Source organism: Apodemus sylvaticus, chromosome 5, assembly GCF_947179515.1.
Source record: "Apodemus sylvaticus chromosome 5, mApoSyl1.1, whole genome shotgun sequence".
Taxonomy (NCBI): Eukaryota; Metazoa; Chordata; class Mammalia; order Rodentia; family Muridae; genus Apodemus; species Apodemus sylvaticus.
The window spans coordinates 85,958,030-85,977,894 of NC_067476.1; the positions used below are offsets into that span (position 1 = coordinate 85,958,030).

Genomic DNA, 19,865 nt, shown 5'->3' on the forward strand with positions numbered 1-19,865 from the left:
GTACTCTTAATCCTGGGTGCACCTCTCCAGCCCCCACCTTCCGCCTTTTAAAAAGAGATTTATTTATTTTGTGTATATGGGTATTTTGTCTGCACGTGTATGTCTACACACCCGAGAGAACATCCTTTCTACAGTTTTGGATGGTGGTGAGCAGTCAGTGCCCTTAACCACTGAGCCATTTCTCCGGGCCATGAAAACTCTCTTGATTATTTAATTTGTTAGCCAAATCATATGCATCATGTATTATTTTAGACAGTTATGCAATAATGATGCTTTTCTGAAAGTAAAATCTCAGCCAATGGAAGAGCTTGGTGAGTGGCACAGAAATGTAACAAACAACTCGGACAATGTGACCAGTGCAGCAACAGAAGGAAATCAGCCCTGGGCACTTTCGCCTTCTGTTCCCTTGGTTGTCAGTATTCTCGGCTGGCTCAGTGTTCTTCTTTTTTCTTTTATCTTTTTTTGTTTTTTTTCGAGACAGGGTTTCTCTGCATTCCCCTGGCTGTCCTGGAACTCACTCTGCAGACCAGGCTGGCCTCAAACTCAGAACTCAGAAATCTGCCTGCCTCTGCCTCCCAAGTGCTGGGATTACAGGCGTGTGCCACTGTCACCCGGCTCAGTGTTTTTCTTTTCTTTCTTTCTTTGTTTCTTTCTTTTTTTGAATATTGTCTTCATTTACATTGCCAATGATAAAACCTTTCCCGATTTCCCCCCTCCCCAAGGACCCCTAAGCCCTCCTCCCACCCCCTGCCTCCACGTATATGCCTCTCCACCCGACCCACTCCCACCTTCTCCCCCTCGATTTCCCTTTGTTGGGACCTCTATTGAGCCTTTACCTGACCAAGGACCACTCCTCCCACTGATGCCCAACAAGGCATTCCTCTGCCACATTTTTGGCTGGAACCATGTGTACTCCTTGGTTGATGGTTCAGTCCCTGGGAGTCCTGGGGCGTCTGGGTGTCCTAAGTAATTGTTCTTCCCATGGGACTTAAGACCCATCCTCCAACACCTCCATTGGGGACCCCATGCCCAGTCCAATGGTTGACTGCTAGCATCTGCCTCTGTATTTGTAAGGCTCTGGCAGGGCCCCTACGAAGACAACCATGGCCTGCTCCTTTTGGTATACACTTCTTGTTGTCCATAGTAGTGTTGGGGTTCGGTGACTGTTTATAGGCTGAATCCCCAGGTAGTGCAGTCTCTGGGTGGCCTTTACTTCAGTCTCTGATCCACACATTTTCTCCCTTATTGCTTCTGAGAGTATTTTGTTCCCTTTCTCAGAGGAACCATAGCACCCCTCACTTAAGTCTTCCTCCTTCTTGAGCTTCTTGTGCTGTGTGAATTGTAACTTGTTTATTGTGAGCTTTTGGCTAACATCCCCTTATTAGTGAGTGCATACCATGTGTGTGCTTTTGTGATTGGGTTACCTCACTCAGGACGACACTTTCTAGTTCCATCTATTTGCCTAAGAATTTCATGAATTCATTGTTTTTAATAGTTGAATAGTACTCCATTGTGTATATATACCATAATTTCTGTATCTATTCCTCTGTTGAAGGACATCTGGGTTCTTTCCAGCTTCTGGCTATTATAAATAAGGCAGCTATGAACATAGTGGAGCATGTGTCCTTATTACATGTAGGAGCATCTTCTGGGTATATGCCCAGGAGTGGTATAGCTGAGTCAGCAGGTAGTACTATGTCTAATTTTCTGAGGAACCACCAAACTGGTTTCCAGAGTGGTTTTACCAGCTTGCAATTCCACCAACAATGGAGAAGTGTTCCTTTTCCCCACATCCTCTCCAACATCTGGCCCATACCTAGACATAGTGAAAGCAATATACTGCAAACTGGTAGCCAACATCAAGTTAAATGGAGAGAAACTTGAAGCAATCCCACTAAAAAATCGGGGACCAGACAAGACTGCCCACTCTCTCTCTATCTATTCAATATAGTACTTGAAGTCCTAGCCAGAGCAATCAGGCAGCAAAAGGAGGTCAAAGGTATGCAAATGGGAAAGGAAGAAGTCAAAATATCACTATTTACAGATGATATGATAGTATACTTAAGTGACCCCAAGACTTCCACCAGAGAACTCCTACAGTGATAAACAACTTCAGCAAAGTGGCTGGATATAGAATTAACTCAAGCAAATTTGTTTTTCTTTATATGATCTTTTATCTCTATTCTCTGCCAAGTCTTATTAGCTACAGCTGTTTCCTCAGGATCCTCATCCCTGCCCCCAGGAACTGGGGAACTGAATTTAATTCATTTAAGCAGAAAATGAATACTTAAAATTGTGTGGGTGTCTGTTTTGCGGGCAAGATTCATCCAAGAGTCCCAAAAGCTAGGAAGTGTGCTGCTCCAGAAGTCTATCTCCAGATCCGGATTCCAGTATGAAATGGAGCTGCATCTTGAGTCACGGAACTCAATGGCAAGAACTCACTGGGGAAAAGGGGAGTGGTTTGTTTGTTTTTAATTTATTTTGAAAGGTTACATTTGTAAGCTAGATGTGGTGGCACGTGCCAATCCCAGCACTCAGGAAGCAGAGACAAGCAGATCCTTGAATTTGAAGCCAGCCTGGTCTACAGAGTGAGTCCCAGGACACCTAGGGCTTCACAGAACACATTGTCTTTAAAAAAAAATTACATTGTGTTTTTCTCCCTCTTCCCCTGGAGAGAGAGAGAGAGAGAGGAGAGGAGAGAGAGAGAGGAGAGAGGAGAGAGGGAGAGGGAGAAGGAGAGGGAGAGAGAGGGAGGGGTCAGAGGAGGAGTTGGTAGTCAGTTCTCAGCGATTATGTGAGATCCAGGAGCTTTGGAGTCAAGCACCTTTACCTGTTAAGCCATGTCACTGGCACCAAAAAGGTAGTTTTAAAAAACAGAACCTGGAAGCCGGGCGGTGGTGGCACATGCCTGTAATCCCAACACTCTGGGAGGCAGAGGCAGGTGGATTTCTGAGTTCGAGGCCAACCTGGTCTACAGAGTGAGATCCAGGACAGCCAGGGCTATACAGAGAAACCCTGTATTGAAAAAACCAAATCCAAAAAACCAAAGAACCAGAACAACAACAACAATAACAAGAAAAACAAAACAAAACAAAAAAACCAAACGACAGAACCTGGGTCCTCCTAGGTAAGGAAGACAACTTTCTTTCTGCACAAAGTGTGCTCATGAAGTGGGTGCCTGGACCCAAGGCAGCACTGTCTAAGGCCACAGAAGTAGGTATCAGGTTATCTGGTTTCATAGAAACTGTCAGACTGTGCAGTGCTGAGCTGTCTTTAGATGAGCCTATAGGTTCAGAGGTATATCCTGTGGGTTTGTAAACAGAATTCATATCAAATGTCCTGGAGAATGCTGACCAATATCCAACACACTCAGAGAAGCACTAATGCTAAGGTGTGGGGAGATGTCCCTTGTACCCTGGCGGGCAGTCCCATGATTTAGTGTGGCGCCTGCCTGCCTGTTCTCTCTGTTTTGGATTTGAGACTTCCAATGAACCAAATGTCTAGATGTATACATCTTCCTTCTTCGTAGGGCCAGGTGATTTATCTCACGCAAGGTAAGTCATCAGTCTTCAAAGTCTTTTAGTATATACTGGTTTCTGTTGCTTGTAAATATATCTGAACTGATGCTAGACGGCTCTCAACTAAACTGTTTGTCTAAGAACACAGTATTGTCTAAAAGTGGTGCTCAGCTGACATTGTGATGAGAACAACTGGGGGTGGAGGGCTTGCCAGCTTTGGGTCTGTCGTCATCAGCACTACTGTCTCACCTCACATAAGAGTTGGAACTATAGGGGGAAAGAGATGGCTTAGTGGTTAAGAGCACTGGCTGATCTTCCAGAAGATCAGGGTTCAATTCCCAGTACCCACATGGCAGCTCACAACTGTTTGTACCCAGGCATCAGATGTACTCTACATAGGTACCATCTCCATAGGTACTAGGCACACACATGGTACATGGGCATGTAGGCAAACATTTATACACATAAAATAATAAAATAAGTAATGATTTGGGAAAGTTGGTTGAATTGCTCAGGAGAGCTAAAGGCAGTAAGGTGACATGTTCCTCTTGCGCTGGGGTGGCCTCCCACCCTCTGCCCTCCTGTGTGCATGGCCTTCCATGTACTGCAGGGTAGCTTTGGAAGAAAACCTGGGATAGGACTCTGACACTTCCGTGCTTTGAAGAAATCAGTTCCTGCCTTTGTTTACAAAGGCAAGCGCGAGTGTCTGTTTTATCACTCCAAGGCCCCTAACTGCGAGCTTTGCAGAAGCCAGAAAGCCCTGTGGAGAAACATAAACTCGCTTCTTTCTAGTTGTTCCTCTCAGGCATTTCATCACAGCCACAAAAGCTGTCTAATGTACCAGAGCGTGGGGTTGTTAGGCTACCAAGGCCTCAGGCTTACAGAAAATCATACCATATTTATAATACTGGCTGACACAAAGAGGAACTGGCAGAGGTCTCCCTCCCAGGTTTCTTACATGACTGAAATACAATCCTTTGATGAATAATCTTAAGGCTCTCTGCTCAGATATACTCACTTTACGTGGGCGTAAGAATGACCATATTGAATGTCTTACTTTCTAGATCTATTAGAAACAGGAATATTACTTTTCCCCAGCCACTGGGTAGGTCCAGAGCCTCTGGCAAAGGGAAGGCCGGCTTATGCCCTACAGGGAATGACCAGGAACTCAAACTTCCTAGTCTATGGAGTGGGTATTTGCTCTCTGTGATTAGCGTCCTTGAAGGTGGTTGGGACATTGCTTTGCTATTCTTGACTCCTTAAATCCCAGCTAATCTGGCTGTCAGGAAACCTAAGTGTGTGTGTGGTGGCTTGGAGTGACTCATGTTGGGCCACACCTGGAGTTTTGAATTGTAATTTGTAAATTCTATTATTATGAACCCAATAATAACTGGTGATTAATGACTGACCTTTCAACAGGAGTGCAGTGCCTGTGTGAGACCTCTACTCCCACAGTATGAGGGATTGAACCGGGGCCTTGTGCCTTTGTGCACTGCCAAGGGATTCACAATCAGCTACAACTCCAGACCTTTTTATTTTGAGATAGGTTTTTGTCATACTGCCTAGGCAGACTTTGAAACTTTGCTCTTCCAGTCTTGGCCACTGGAGTAAGCTTGAGTTTCAAGCCTATGCCACTAGTCTCAGCTACAACCCCAGGGCTTCGCTCGTGCCCAGCAGTACTGTAAGCACATCAGTATACATGTAATTCTTCTCAGTTTTAAATATGAATAGTATTGCCTATTCCTAAATCCATCAAAGATTTGCAGATTACAAATAGGGAATCAGATAGGGATCACAGATGGGACCCATTTCCCCGACTGGGCTACTGGGGTTTAAGCAGCTCTGCCCTGGGGCTCAGTAAGTCCCCCCCCCCCCCCCACCTTACTAATCCCTTCTCTGATGTTCTGAGTTTTTAACTTATTTGACTAAGTTTCTATCTGTTGCAACCAAAGGGACTTGGCTGAGACAGTTACTGGTGAAGGGGTGTAGCTGATGGGAACAAAGTCCTGCACTACAGGAGGTTATAAACAGAGCAAGTCTGCGCATTGTCAGTTATACCGAAGGGACTTACTGCTATGGAAGATTTGTCTGCTTGTCACTTCCCTTCTAATGACAGAAACTTTAGTTACCTTTTGGGCAATGACATCCATCATTTCAGTCTTTGGAAACTATTAATAAAAGCTCCCACAACCAAAACATAAGGAACAGGCATGTTTTCCTCTGGGGTGTCACCCAAGTGAAGTTATGCAAGGACTAGTGAAACAAAATAAATCTGTTGTTCTTGAAACTGCACCTCTCGCCGGTATTCAGGTACAAGCTACAGACAACACAACTTCAGTGTAATCAAATCGGATTGTTTTGTTGCTGTATACGATTCAGAAATAAGCAGCTGCTAGCTTTGCTTCCGTTGTTCAACACTGCCTGGCTGCTCTATATCAACACTGCCTGGCTGCTCTATATCGGTGGTATTCTTGGTCTTTTACTCACAAACACAGAGTCTCTCTAGATCTTCTGGCTCTCCATCCAAGGTCAAGGCAGAAAGAGATGCTGAGGTAACCGTGTTTCAGTTTTTCTTACTAGGAAATTAAAATCATTCTTATAAAACTTCCAACTGTCTTCTTGTTTGTATATTCTGGTTGGATCTGGATCTTGTAACCAGAATGTGTTACAAGAATGGATGTGAGCTGCAAGAGAAATGGGGAAAACAAGAATTTATTTTCTATAGCCTCTGAGGGTGAAGGAAGCAAGGGAAAAGGACTGAGATTGCATCGTCACTGGAACACCAAGGAGTACAGACTCTCCACAGGTGGCAGCCCCGGAGGGGGGAGGGTGCACTGCTGACCCTGCCCAGTAGCGGAGGGGAAGGGCACACTGCTGACCCTGCCCAGCCCCGGAGGGGGAGGGCGCACTGCTGACCCTGCCCAGCCCCGGAGGGGGATGGGCACACTGCTGACCCTGCCCAGCAGCGGAGGGGAAGGGCACACTGCTGACCCTGCCCTACTCCAGGGCTCCCCACCTTCCAGATGTAATCCCCAAGCTGTCAGTTCTGCTGCGGTTCCCACACAGGCTTCACTTTAGGCTGCTTGGACTTCAGCTGGTGGTGCTATTTTCGGAGTTTCTGGAAACCGTGGGCCGCGGAGCCTAGCTGGAGGAAACCGACCAAAGTTAGCACAGTTTGTTCTGGTTGGTGAGGTTTACTCGGTGTCTGCTCTTCCAGGCTTCTTTACACTCCGGCCTAGCTCTCAGACTTCAAGTTCATTAACTTGATAATTTTTTATTTTATTTTTGCTACCTCCACAAACACATGGGAATATGTCTACCTAGAAAACAAACATAAAGGCTGGACTGTATTTTTTGAGACCATGTTTCTGAGATAGTGGGAACTGAGAAGGAGGTGGAGTACCCAAGCCCTCATGTCCACACCAGCACAATGGTTAATTCAGATGAGTAATAAAGGCTGTTTTGTGTTTCTTAGCATAGCATGGCCCTTACATTGGGCACAAACAACCTCCAAAAGGAGCCCGCCTGCTGCCGGGAAGAGGGACTTGAAGATCAGAGGCCAGAATGGCAGGCGCGGCCTGGCCATGGCAGGACACAGAGTCCCTTTTAAAAACAGGTTTTTGATGTCACAGATGAAAGAATTTTAAAAACAAGACACAGAGGGCAACTTGAGGGCAATTAATTGGAGTTAGAAAGAGAAAACAACAGATCACGCACCTCTGACTCACAAGCTAGAATGTGCCCATGTCTACCAGTGACCATCTGCAAGCCCCTAGCTGTGGGGCGGCTGGAGTATACACGTATTTCATTATTGAGAGAGCTGCTCTTAGGCACACCTACTCTATATTTCTTTTTATCATTTAGCTTAGGTTCCGTTTGCTCGAGGGACCTATTTTACAAGCAACTGACTTAACAGTGCGGTTGAAGCGGTTCATCCGTTAAGAGCATTTACTGCTCTTGCAGAAGACCTTGATCTGCTACAGTTTCTTGCACCATATCTTCCTCTGACCTCTCTGGGCTTCTGAGTGCGCACGAAGCACACAGGCAGTTCCAGTCCAGCTTGAGCTGCCTTATCTCAAAAAACATAAGCAAACAACCAGCCTCTCTCTCTCCCCCAAGTCAAACTACTTGCCCAAGACTAGCAGTTTGGATATCAGACTCCATCCTTTGCTGCCCCACCCCATGTATTTAGCACGTATATGTATGTATACATACAACATTCACTCATGAAGCTGAATCTGAGCTTCATGACTCCCACCCCTCCCTGTTCATTCCTGCAGGTGATCACTACAAAAGTGAGTAGTCTGAAGGAAATTGACTTCTCCTTAGTTATTGGCTAATGTTTCATAAAAATGAGCTAGCTGTATATGTCTCTTGGACAGAACATCCAGTTCTCAGGAATGGGTGTGGTGTTTGAGGTGAACCCCATGATTATTTCCTTTTGGTGTTTCACTGCCTGTCAGCTCCTGATAACTTATGTGTTCAGAAGAGAATTAAATTGTATTTCATTTTTAAAAAAATGTTTTGCTTCAGGGTCATTACAAATTTGGACTGTTTCCCCATTTCCAGAATATTCCATAGCCTCAGTAAATTTACAGAAGGATTTCCTTTTCTCCCTCTGTAGATGGTGAAGTCAGCCACCCATTTCTTTTTTCCAGTTTCTAAATAAAGAGTCAAGTTCTCTAGGACAAAGGACCTGGTTGTTAGGAAATATTTTCTACTCCCTGATAAAAGGAGAAGGCTGAACTTCTCTCTCAGCCTTGGCCAACTGCGTGTGCAGTAGTAGTATGTGAGAGCAGTAGAATAGAATTGAAGGCTGCTGGGAGGCATCTAGAGCCGAGACGAAAGTGTGCCTGGGCTATTTTGGGCCTGGTAGTGCTGGGCAGGAGCTGGACCAAAAGAGGTCAAGGACTATGGCTTTGCCCATAGCTGACTCGTGGGGCGGGGCCTCGGCCCCAGAGCCCCACCTTCTAGGGGCGTGGCTAGAGCGAAAGGTGGGGCCGCGCTCCGTCGGGGCGGGGCTTGTGGAATCTCCGAATTCCTAGACACGGGGCCTTGGCGCGCGTCTCCGGGCGCGGGGTTCCTCTCACGCAGCCTCCCATTCAAAAGATGCCGAAGGGGCGGCGCGGCAGCCAGAACCCCAAGATGAGCCAGCGGCCGGCCCCGCCCCTCTACTTTCCGTCGCTCTACGACCGGGGCATCTCGTCGTCTCCGCTGAGCGACTTTAACATCTGGAAGAAGCTCTTTGTGCCGCTGAAGGCGGGCGGAACGCCGGCGGCCGGGGTGGCAGGGGTAGCGGGGGTCCGACCCCTGCCTCTGGCACCCCCAGCCACGGTGCCGCCACCCCCGCCTGGCCTGGGTCCCCCCAGCGAGCGCCCGTGTCCTCCGCCCTGGCCATCCGGCTTGGCCTCTATTCCCTACGAGCCTCTGCGCTTCTTCTACTCGCCGCCTCCAGGCCCCGAGATGGCAACTTCGGCCCTGGTCCCCGGCCCCACGACCCCCTGGCTCGCCTCCGCCTCCCACCCCGAGGAGCTGTGCGAGCTAGAGATCCGGATTAAGGAGCTGGAGCTGCTCACAATTACTGGGGACGGCTTCGACTCCCAGCGCTGTGCGTGACTGCCAAACGAGCCCAGTCCTAGCTTCCCTAATTGCCCCCTAGAGTCAGGCACCAGAAAGTGACCCCAGACGGTGCCCAGTCCTAGGAGTCCCACTCCCCAAAATTTCTCCTCCAGAAGTTCTGACCCCCACGTGCTGAATTTCAACCGACCCCTGCCTCACCACACCTGCCTGATCTAATCAGACCCTTTAGTTTTAAACCCCACCCCTTAAGGACTAGCCCTTGAAGTAATGTTGACACTGGCTCTTAACGCCTGAAGCACTCTTCATAAATTTAGCCTCCCTACACAGTAATACCACAGTTCTATAATCTGGAGCTCCATCCACCACAGGCTCCCTATCTCTAGAGACATTAGCCTTCAATATGGGGTAGAAGGAGACGTAAGAATTGCCCAAACCTTGAAGGTTCGCAGTCATTCACTGAGGAGTCTTGGCCTCTGCCCTTCCCTGGGCCTCAAGTCCTCCGACAAAATCTTGGACTTTGACATCTGATCTTAAGTCTGAGGTTTTGGGAATCTACACCAGAGCAAACCCAAGTGTGCTGATAAAAGGAGGAATCCTCTGGTATATGAACTGATGCCTCTCTAGTGGGCAGTAAGGCAGTTAAAGCCAGCTGTATTTCCAGAAGGACTAATCTCTCAGGAATTAGTAGTCTGAGGCTATATCCACTTGCACCCTCTGCTCTAAGGCTTGAATTTGACTATGAGAGGAAGGCAGATAGCTCTGGAAAGATAATCTCACCTGTTCTGCACAACAGGTTAAACTGGTCCTCACTGCCACACAGTGGGGTGAAGTATGAATAAAACTATACACTTAGGTATGAACGGCCAGGAGTGGTCTCCACTCCGTCTGATACCCATAGGATACATACATAAAGTCCCTAGAACTTCCTTTTCAGTTGTATGAGTTAGGTAAGTCTGGGATGTTAGGAGATTTTAGGGTCCTGCACAATTCCTTCTCGGAAGCTTGCTCTGGAAGTTAGTAAATAGCTTCTCAGAGTGGCAGTGGTACACACCTGGAATCCCAGCACTTAGGAGGCTGAGGCAGAGGGATCAAGAGTTCCAGGGCAGCCTGGAGCTACATAGGACGACCCTGAAAAATCAAAACCCCCAAGCTTCCCAGCTACAGCTGAGTCTGTTCTGCTCTCCTACAGATAAATTCCTGAAGGCGCTGAAAGATGAGAAATTGCAAGGACTGAAGACAAGCAGGCAACCTGGAAAGTCGGCCTCCTTCTCCTGAGGAGCTGCCCCTGGAGCTGGGCAGCTGCCTCCTTAGGTGTTAGTGCTTAGATAATGTGTCCTAGTTGTTGTCATTTCAAAGATGGTTATTTTCTGTTCTGTATTTACTACTGTTATTGTTGCTCTCAGCACATACTTCACATACAGTGCCCACTTGCATGGTAAATCTCATGGCCTCTTTCCTCGGCGCTGATGCTGGGGGATCTCCCTCGTGGGATGTAGAATTGTTGTCTGGCCTGCTATTCAGAGTCTCCTGTGACTCAAGGAGTGGACCTAATACCACCACTGCCAGGCATACCAGGCTAGCCACTATGTATGAGAGACTCAAAGCACGGGCAATAAATCCTGGTCCTGATGTTGGCTCTCAGCCAGAAAGACCCCCTAGATTTAGACCCCTAAAATTAGAACTTGAGTTGCCCTTCATTTCAGTAATGTTCATTTTTAGAAGTATTTGTTCTTCAAAAAATATTTTTTTGAACCAAAGAATTCTGATAATCTTTTTAAAGACATGGTCTTGCTAAGAAATTCACATGTAACATTTAAGAGGTATTTATCAAGTGCTTATTATACACTTAGGCCCCCAAGTAAGCACTTGGAATTGGGGATGGGGAAAAACATGAGTGAACTACAAGATGGCCTCCTAGAGAATGACATGCTAATCACAGAGAATGACATGCCAATCACAGAGAGTGACATGCCAATCACAGAGAGTGACATGTCAATCACGGAGAATGACATGTTAAACAAGGGACAGGGAGCACAGAAAGGACAGCCAGACTATGTCCCAAGGAAGACAGAGTGGGCTTTCAAATAGGGTCTCTTTGAAGATATGGCATATTTTGCTACTGTTTTGAGATTGAAGCTATGTACCCCAGGCTGACCTTGAACTCCAAATCTTCCTGCAATTGCCTCCCAAGTACTGGAATTACAGCCACACACTACCGTGCTTGCTCAAGAGGTAGCATTTAAACAATGTGGGGAAGTGATTTAAGATCATAGCCCTCTGTGGGAATGTTCCAGGCAGAAGGGTCAATGCAAAGGCTTACAGTGGAGTATGCCAGCATTGGTGAATCCTAACAAACAGGTAAGATGGCAGAACAGAAGGGGTGAGGGAAGAGGGGTCAGGGTGGACGCAGAGACACTCGTTCATGTAGGGTCTTAGAGCCATGGCCAGGTCACAAGGTCTCTGTGACACGAGGAGAGTCCTCAGACCTTTTCAGCCAAGGTGTAAAAGGATCTGACTTGTGGGGCTACAGGTTCTATCTGTGCTGTTCTGGCTGTCCATACATCAGGGGTGCAGTCTAGGAAGCAGGAAGAGCAGTTAGCAAGCAGTAACTGTCTTAGTCAGGGTTTCTATTCCTGCACAAACATCATGACCAAGAAGCAAGCTGGGGAGGAAAGGGTTTATTGAGCTTACACTTCCACACTGCTGTTCATCACTAAAGGAAGTCAGGACTGGAGCTCAAGCAGGTCAGGAAGCAGGAGCTGATGCAGAGGCCATGGAGAGATGTTTCTTACTGGCTTGCTTCCCCTGGCTTGTTCAGCCTGCTTTCTTATAGAACCCAGGACTACCAGCCCAGGGATGGTACCACCCACAATGGGTCCTCCCACCCTTGATCACTAATTGAGAAAATGCCCCACAGCTGGTCTCATGGAGGCATTTCCTCAAGGGAGGCTCCTTTCTCTGTGAAAACCCCAGCCTGCAGCAGGACAGGTTCTGAGGGAGATGAGTAATTTAGCGTGATGTGTGTGAGATGGAGGGTGGTCTAACTATGGGATATAGGAGATGTGAGCCTGGAGATCCAGACTAGGCCTGTGCTGAGGTATGGGTTAGGGAGTGACTGATGTGGAGATTAACTACACGAAGCCTCCACAGGAGCGCATGCAGGGAAAATAGAACTAATTTCAGAGCACCCCTGACCCAACAATCTTAAAATGCTCCAAAATCTAAAACTTTGACAATCAGCTCAACTAAGCTCTCATCATGAAACTTCTCTTCCATGAGCAAAAGTATTTAAATATTATCTAAAATTATTCCCGGGTTATGTATATAAGGTATAAACAAAAGATGAATGGATTTCATACTCAAACTTGGGCCTCATCTCTGAGATGTCTAAATATGCTTTGCATATTTTCAAAATATGGAGGAGGAGAAGGGGGGAGGAGGAGAAGGAGGGGGTGAAGGATGAGGAGGGCTGAAGGAAGGGGTGAAGGAGGAGGAGGGTGAAGGAGGAGGAGGGGTGAAGGAGGGGGTGAAGGATGAAGAGGAGGGGGGTGAAGGATGAGGTGAAGGAGGAGGAGGGGGTGAAGGAGGAGGAAAGAAGAATTTCAAACCTGTGACACTTCAAGTCTCCAGCATGTTTTGCTATAGGTTAGCTCTGAGGCTGAAGGTGCTTGAATTGAGGAAAAGACTAAGAACCTTGAAAGAATAAAAAGCAATTAGCCCCGAATCAACGGTGAGACATCACCCGAAGGAAGCATCTAGGAGCTGAGAGAGCTGTGAGTTGACAGTGCTGCACGGCACCAGCCGAAGTGACTGTGGGCAGAGGCACAACCCTGACATCCTGAATTGGATCCTTACGACCGGACTGCAGGATGGAAGGAGAGAACCTATCCCCGAACACTGCCTTCCACACACATGATATGGTACATGTCCATACACACACACACACACACACACACACACACACACACGTGTGGTTTTGGACCCCAGTACAAGGGACTAAGGTGCATAGTTTGCATATCAAAGCAGACCTAACTTCCAGGTTCTCCCAGCATCCCTCAGTCCTACCTGGCATACCCTGCCCCCAACCCTGAACTTTGCAGCCCAGAGAGGCTGGGCTGCCCTTCCCCCAAGAGGCCCTCCCTATATAATCCAGACAGTTTGCATTCCTTTCCCTCCTCCTCTTCCTCCTCCTTTCTTTTCTCTTTTTCCTGTCCTCCCTCTCTCTCTTTCTCTCCCCTTCCCCCCCTCTCTCACCCTCTCTCGCCCCCCTGCCCCCTGACTTCCCTGTGGTGACTCCCTGGCCTCAGTCCTTGGAGGCGGTGAACTCATCGAAAGAGCAACTTCCCAATAAACCTTCCTTTAATCTAATCTGTCTTGAATTCGTTTATTTCACCAGCAAAGCGATAACCTATCAGATAGTGCTAAACCCAGGAGACATTGAGTCTCCAGCGCGATGGCCCCAGTCTTTCCTGGCCACATGGGGACCACTTCTGACCCTTTATCCTTCTCCACTAGATACATCATTTCTTCAGATTTTGTGAGTATCCATCCTCAGCTAGCTTATTCGGGTCCAGGACCCTCTGGGCTCTCTATGTTGAGTTATGGTCGCATCAGAGTTAGCCCCATTTGAACAAAGACCAGGTCTTTGTTTTGCTGGCACCTTTGATACAGAGACATCTTATCTGAGGTTATGAGGTTACCGCTTGCATATAAATTGTTAGATCCCAGACTATGAATTAGAAGGTCAATTCCATCTCTGGTGGGATCTCTGGCAAACACTGGGAAGATGGGTTTAAGCCACAGTATCTAAAACAAAAATTTATTCAAATTGGTCTGACCTCTCTATGTCCAGTTTATTTTAATCTGGTTTGAATTGGTTCATTTCACTGATGGAGAAATAACCCATCAATAAATATTCTATAATTTTTAAAAGTTAAAACTTTTTAATTAAAAAAATATAATGTTGACACGGCAATAGGTAAAGCAAAGGGTCCGTTTGTAGATTTATCACACACAATTTGCACTAGTGATTTCTTTAAGAGCAATTTTGTTGAGCAGTAGGACCAAGGCTGGAACAGGGCAATTCTAAAAGAGGCTGGGAACAGGTCAACTGGAGCTGACTGGCCCTGGTCACTCCTTGGGTGTAGTTGAGAAGGAAAACAGCTAGAGTCAGAGCTAGCAGAGCAGGCAGTGGCAAGAGAAGACTAAGATGGGAAGACAGCCGTAGGCTTCTGGTCTGAGGACGGTCATCACGCAGAAAGTGATGGAGGTAGAGAGAGTGGAAACTGATCTGTGTGCATGAGTCTGCAAAAAAGATGGCGTTTTCATTGTCTCCTCAAACAGAGTTCCATAGACTAAATTGTGAAAGGAGGTTGTTTCTCACAGGAAACCCAAAGATCAAGACATTGGCAGGTCAGGAGCCTGGTCTCTGCCTTCACGGTGGCATTTTGAATTTGAATCATCTGGAGAGGAAGAACACGGTGTCCTCCCTCATGTGGCAAAGAGGGCCTAAGAGGAGAAGAAACTTACTCCTGCAAACCGGTTTTATAGTGGCATTAATTTGTTGAAAGCGTGACCTAAACACTCCAGCGAGGCCCTGCTTTCCTCCACACACAGCTACACTGAGAGTTGAGCCTCCGAGAGGAATCTTCAAGGGACATAAATATTCATACCACAGTACAGGTTATGTAGCACCCAGTAGAGAGAGACTGGCTTGAAGGGAGGCATAGAAGACTCATTTCAAGTAGCAGGGACTACTACTGTAGTATGTAGGTATGGATGCTGGGGGTGAATAAATGGGGTGGGGGGAACCACAGAAGCAGTACAAATTCGCATGCCTACAAGCATGCCTCATATTTCTGACTATTTCCAGCGTGCCAGGCCTGGGCATCCTGGACCTGCAGGGCTAGGTGGTACTGGCAAGCTGCAGGGCTTGAATCCGGCGTTAAAGGGAATAGTCCCCAGTGAAACCAGTCATTCTTTCAATGCCAAAGCTGGAGTGTGAGCATGAGGTCAGGTGGAAGTCTGCTTTCTCAATCTTAACATTCCTGTGGTTCTGAAACGCTCTGTAGGCCAAAAAGGTGAAAGATAAAATTCCTTGAGTTGACAAACTTTGTTCTACTGTAGGACCCTTGCACCCCGACCGTGACTCTGGATCCTTTCCCCCAATGCCTGGAAGAGGACAGACTTGAGTCCGGATACGCTGGGTGCTACTAGAGAAGTTCTTGTTTTCCTTGAAAACTTTGGACTTCCAGAGCAGTGACTACTGGGGGCTAGATAATCTTAATGAGAACAAGAGAAAATCAGCCAGGAAAACCGGGAACAGAGCTCAGATGGAGACAAAGTGTCTCCATGGGGGGAGGGGGCAGGCAGGGGCTGTGACCCATTGCCTCCAGAGAGTTCAGAGTCCAGAGAGCCCTTCATGGGCTATGCTCAGATAAGTGGCTCCTGATAAGTGCTCAGGTGTTTCGGCTGACAGACATCCTGTTTAATTCCCTCCACCACATTGTGGGATAGGTCTCTTTCAGCAAGTTTCTAAACAGGAGTTGATGCTCCCAGGCGCAGGACAAGTAACGGCAGGGCTAGCTCAGAACTCAGGTTTGCTAGCTAAGTCTTCCCTGTATGCTTTCCTCCGTGAGCATGACTGCAGAAGCCCCAGGAGAGCAGGAGAGAGTGGTCACAATCACCCAGCTTGGAAGGTTAAGACACAAGCAGCACAGCATGTTTAAGGCCATCTTGCTCCGCACACTGCCAGGCTGCCCAGGACTAAGTAGCAAGACACCGTCTCAAAAAACAAAGCACACCAACAGAACAGGGGTGGGGGAGGCGACTCATGGCTAAGAGTGCTTGCTGTGTACACATGAGAACCCCAGATGGGATTCCGAGCATCCACACAAAAAACTGGGAACAGCTACAGTGCCTGTAACCCCAGTGCTAGTGGTAAGCCTGAAGAGGATTGTGGGCTAGCAAGTCTAGCTCCAGGTTCAGCAAGAGACCCTGTCCCAAAGGAATAAGACAGCCATAGTACAGGCAGGATACCTGATGTCTTCCTCCACACTCAGCACACACACACACACACACACACACACACACACACACACACAACCTATTCCCCTAAAGCCCAACAAAACAAAACCCCTAAAACAAGCTAGGAGTTATAAAAGTTGTGTGTAACACAACACAATGCAAAGACGAATTTGACCCCCCAGGTGTTGTCCTGGTGTTTGCTCTTGAACTGATAGGTGACACAGCAGGCCACTGGGGGACGGTGAGCCCCGCATTTGCTAGGCCCACACAGCAGCCAGTTCACTCACACTTGGTGTAACCATGTGCTCTGGATCCCTGAGATAGTCCGGACCTGCCCTCCTCAGACAGCTGCAGCAGTCAGACACAGACTTCATTCACACCCATTTCCTGCAGACTGCGCATCTCAAGTATCAACTTGTCTGTGCTTGGAGCTGTTGTGGAAAGTCAGAGGCTTTCAGTGGCAGACTGGGAACCAAAGTCATCATGGAAGGGGACCAGGTCTTCCTAGCTCAAGCTTACTACATAGGGAAAGTCTGGCCAAGCCCAAAGAAGAGCCCACAACATATATGGTCAGTATGGGCACAGGATCTATCTGAAGCTCTTCTGCACACATAGTGACTGTAGCCCAAACCATGCCCACTACATACTTCAAAGCAATGTAATCAGAGCCTTCTGTATCTGCTGGCACCATACAGTGTTTTAAGCGGGTCATTGCAGTTTAGCCTTGGAATGAGCTTATAAGGTAGAGACCACTTTTATAGGTCACCCAAAAGTCAGACACTTAGAAGTGAATTAATGCCACCATAGTACTGGTGCTAGTAGACAACTTAGACTTGGGGTTTCCACCCATGCCCAAAGTTTAGGTTCCGACTGGTGAGTCACAAAGACCCTTGTGGACATCCTGACTCTACATGGAGAGTACAGATGGCTGTCAGTAGGGTCACACTTAAGGTGGTTTGAGTGTGTGAGTACACGTATGTACACGCCTTTATGTGTTAGGTCAATCTCTTCAGTTTTTTTTTTTTATTTAATTTTATTTTTAAAATATGTTATGGGTATTCTGCCTGCATAAACACACACACACACACACCACTTTCCTGCCTTAGTGCTTCCAGAAAGAAGGCATTAGATCTTCTGGAAATGAAGCTATAAACAGTGGTAAGCCACCAAGTAGGTACTGGGAATTGAACCCAGGCCCTCTGGAACTGCAGTCAGTGCTCTTAACTACAAGTTGTCTTTCCAGCCCCTTTACTCTGCCCCCACCCCACTTTTTTTGTTTGTTTGTGTTTTGTTTTTGAGACAGGGTGTCTTTTTGGTCTGGGGCTCTGGGTTAGGCTAGGTGAGATTCTAGCAAGCTCCAGGGATTATAATAACACTGCCTTTTAATATAAAGGTTCTGAATTTAGTTAAAGGACTGAGCTATAATTGAATGTCTTGCTTCTTTCCAGATTCATTTGTTGAAATCTAAGCCTTGATTTAATGATGTTGAAGGTTTCTTTGAATATGAGTGACTTATATGAGATCCCAGGGCTGGCAAAACGAGACTGGGTAACAGCTTTTCCCACAGTCTGATGACCCAAATTTGATTCTTGGAACAGATAGTTAACGAAGAAAATTGATTTCCAAAAGTTGTCTTTTGACCTCTACACACTCACTGTGGCGTATGCATGTCCCCATCCATAGTCTCTCTGCCCCATCTCATAAACAACAACAAAAAGAAACCCCAGAGAGCGCCCTCCTCTTCCTCAATGAGGACACAATGAAAAGAACCGCCCCGCCCTCATCAACATGTAGTATCACCACCGTGATCTTGGACTTTCCTGTCTCCAAAAGTTCGAGAAGTGAACATTGGTTGTGTACAAGCTACGCCAAACGCAGTGTTTTATTATAACCCAAGTGAACAAGGACTGACTTTGGAAGGTGTGGGCTGCGAATGGGAAAATCCCAGCAGCTCAAAGTCTCAAGTAAGAAGGGAAGAAGTTGGAACAGAGAGGACAGGGCCCATGGCAAAAGGTGTGGCCCTTATTTAGGGCCACAGAAACCCTGCAGGGAGGGAGACTTCAGGGGGAGGAGATATGCGTTGGGAAGTTTTAGTGTAAATACTGAGGCCTCTAGAGCTGACCTTATTCTGGTTTTACTCACTCAGGCCGGCACTGCGGGGACCACGTGATGATCGTGTGATTGCTTTCCGATGGAAAAGGCTGTTTCTCCGAAGAAGACACCTCGCAGATGGAGACTGTGATAGAAGCAACTGCCTAGGCTCGAAAAGGAGTAAGCGAGCCAGCTTCAGGGGTAGGAGAGCCAACTGTCCACTTTTCAGAAGTTCTGTGAGCGGTTTATCAAATGTAGTCTCCATTAACAAACTTTTTGGGAATCTGAGACAGGGAGTTGGGAGTCTGAGGCCTGTCTGAACTTCATAATAAATCCCAAGTCCAGGGCCAGAGAGATGGTTCATCAGTTAAGAGTTCTGGCTGCTTTTCCAGAGGTTCTGAGTTCAATTCCCAACAACCACATGGTGGTTCACTATAAAGGATCTGATGGCCTCTTCAGGCATGCCAGGAGTACATGCAGCAGAACATGCATACACAAACAAAATAAAAAATAAATAAGTCAAAGTCCAACCTGAACCACACAGCAAGAATGTGTCTCAAAAAACAAAACAAAACAAAACAAAACAAAACAAAAACAAACAAACAAACAAAAAAACCCAACAGTTAAATTCTGTCAATTTACAATGGAGTGGTGGCACAGCTCTGTAACCCTAGCCCCAGGAGGGTCAGGCAGCAAGCGGGTCGGATGCCCTCTGCTGGCCTCCTCAGGGACTGCATGTACATGGTGCGCATGCCTAGCTGCAGACACAAATACACATACAAATAACCAAACTTAAAAAAATGACAACACATGTTGACAATTCTGAACTTCCTAATTACTTTGTTATTATCTATGTTCCAGATACTTTACCCATGTCATGTCTATAGGGTGGACATAGCGCATAATTGCATCTCTTCCTAATGATACACAGGGAGGATATTTACACTGTGGAAACAGACACGAGTCCCTTCCCCCAAGACAATGTTGTTAAACACTTACTAGCACACCCCCAGCTAAATGGGGAGCAAAACAAAGCCTTATTTGTAGCTGAGCTACAGGGGTGACTGCTTGGGAGAGCTCAAACTGAAATGTGTGTGTGTGTGTGTGTGTGTGCGCGCGCGTGCGCGTGCGCGCGTGTGCGTGTGCGTGTGCGTGTGCGTGTGTGTGTGTGTGTGTGTGTGTGTGTGTATGGATCTGTGGCTATATATTTGTCTCCTCAGTTATGGAGGAGGAGAAGGCTTAAAAGAAGCAGCTGGTCCTGTCCACAGGGAAGGCAGGCTGACCAGCGACTGTCTAGTTGTAGACACAGGAGATAAAGGATTGCACATTGCTACTGACTCCTGACGTGGCAGACCTTGTAAGACAGGTGGAGGAATGCCCTGCAACCTGACCAGGTGAACAAATTCTGCTTTAAGTAAAGCAAGGTAAAGGACAAGGCAGAGACAGGAGCCTATGCACAGAGGCCAAAGGCCTTTGTCTACCACTGGTGACTGCTTTGAGCAAGACATGAAACCCACTAGGAATTGCAACCAGCTGTTATAGGGTGATTCTTTGATCATGGCAACAGAGACCTTTGGTGTAAGGGGCATCTCTCATTGCCTTATTGTTTCAATCATTTGTGTGCCAATGGAACCACGCAGGATTTGGTAC

General features: G+C 47.1%; 1 protein-coding gene and 1 long non-coding RNA gene across 2 annotated transcripts; one reads left to right on the top strand and one right to left on the bottom strand.

Annotated features, from left to right (window-relative positions):
- Positions 1-5,392: 5,392 nt before the first annotated feature.
- LOC127685685 (uncharacterized) lies at positions 5,393-7,707 on the bottom strand. The gene is made up of 3 exons (XR_007977908.1): positions 7,236-7,707; positions 6,535-6,659; positions 5,393-6,202 (listed from the first exon to the last, which is right to left on the bottom strand). It is a non-coding gene; the product is annotated as an uncharacterized LOC127685685 (long non-coding RNA).
- Positions 7,708-8,528: 821 nt separating this feature from the next.
- C5H11orf91 (chromosome 5 C11orf91 homolog) lies at positions 8,529-10,538 on the top strand. The gene has a single exon (XM_052181379.1). It carries the CDS (start codon positions 8,628-8,630, stop codon positions 9,132-9,134), a length of 507 nt encoding a protein of 168 aa, XP_052037339.1. The 5' UTR covers positions 8,529-8,627; the 3' UTR covers positions 9,135-10,538.
- The last annotated feature ends 9,327 nt before the right edge of the window (positions 10,539-19,865 follow it).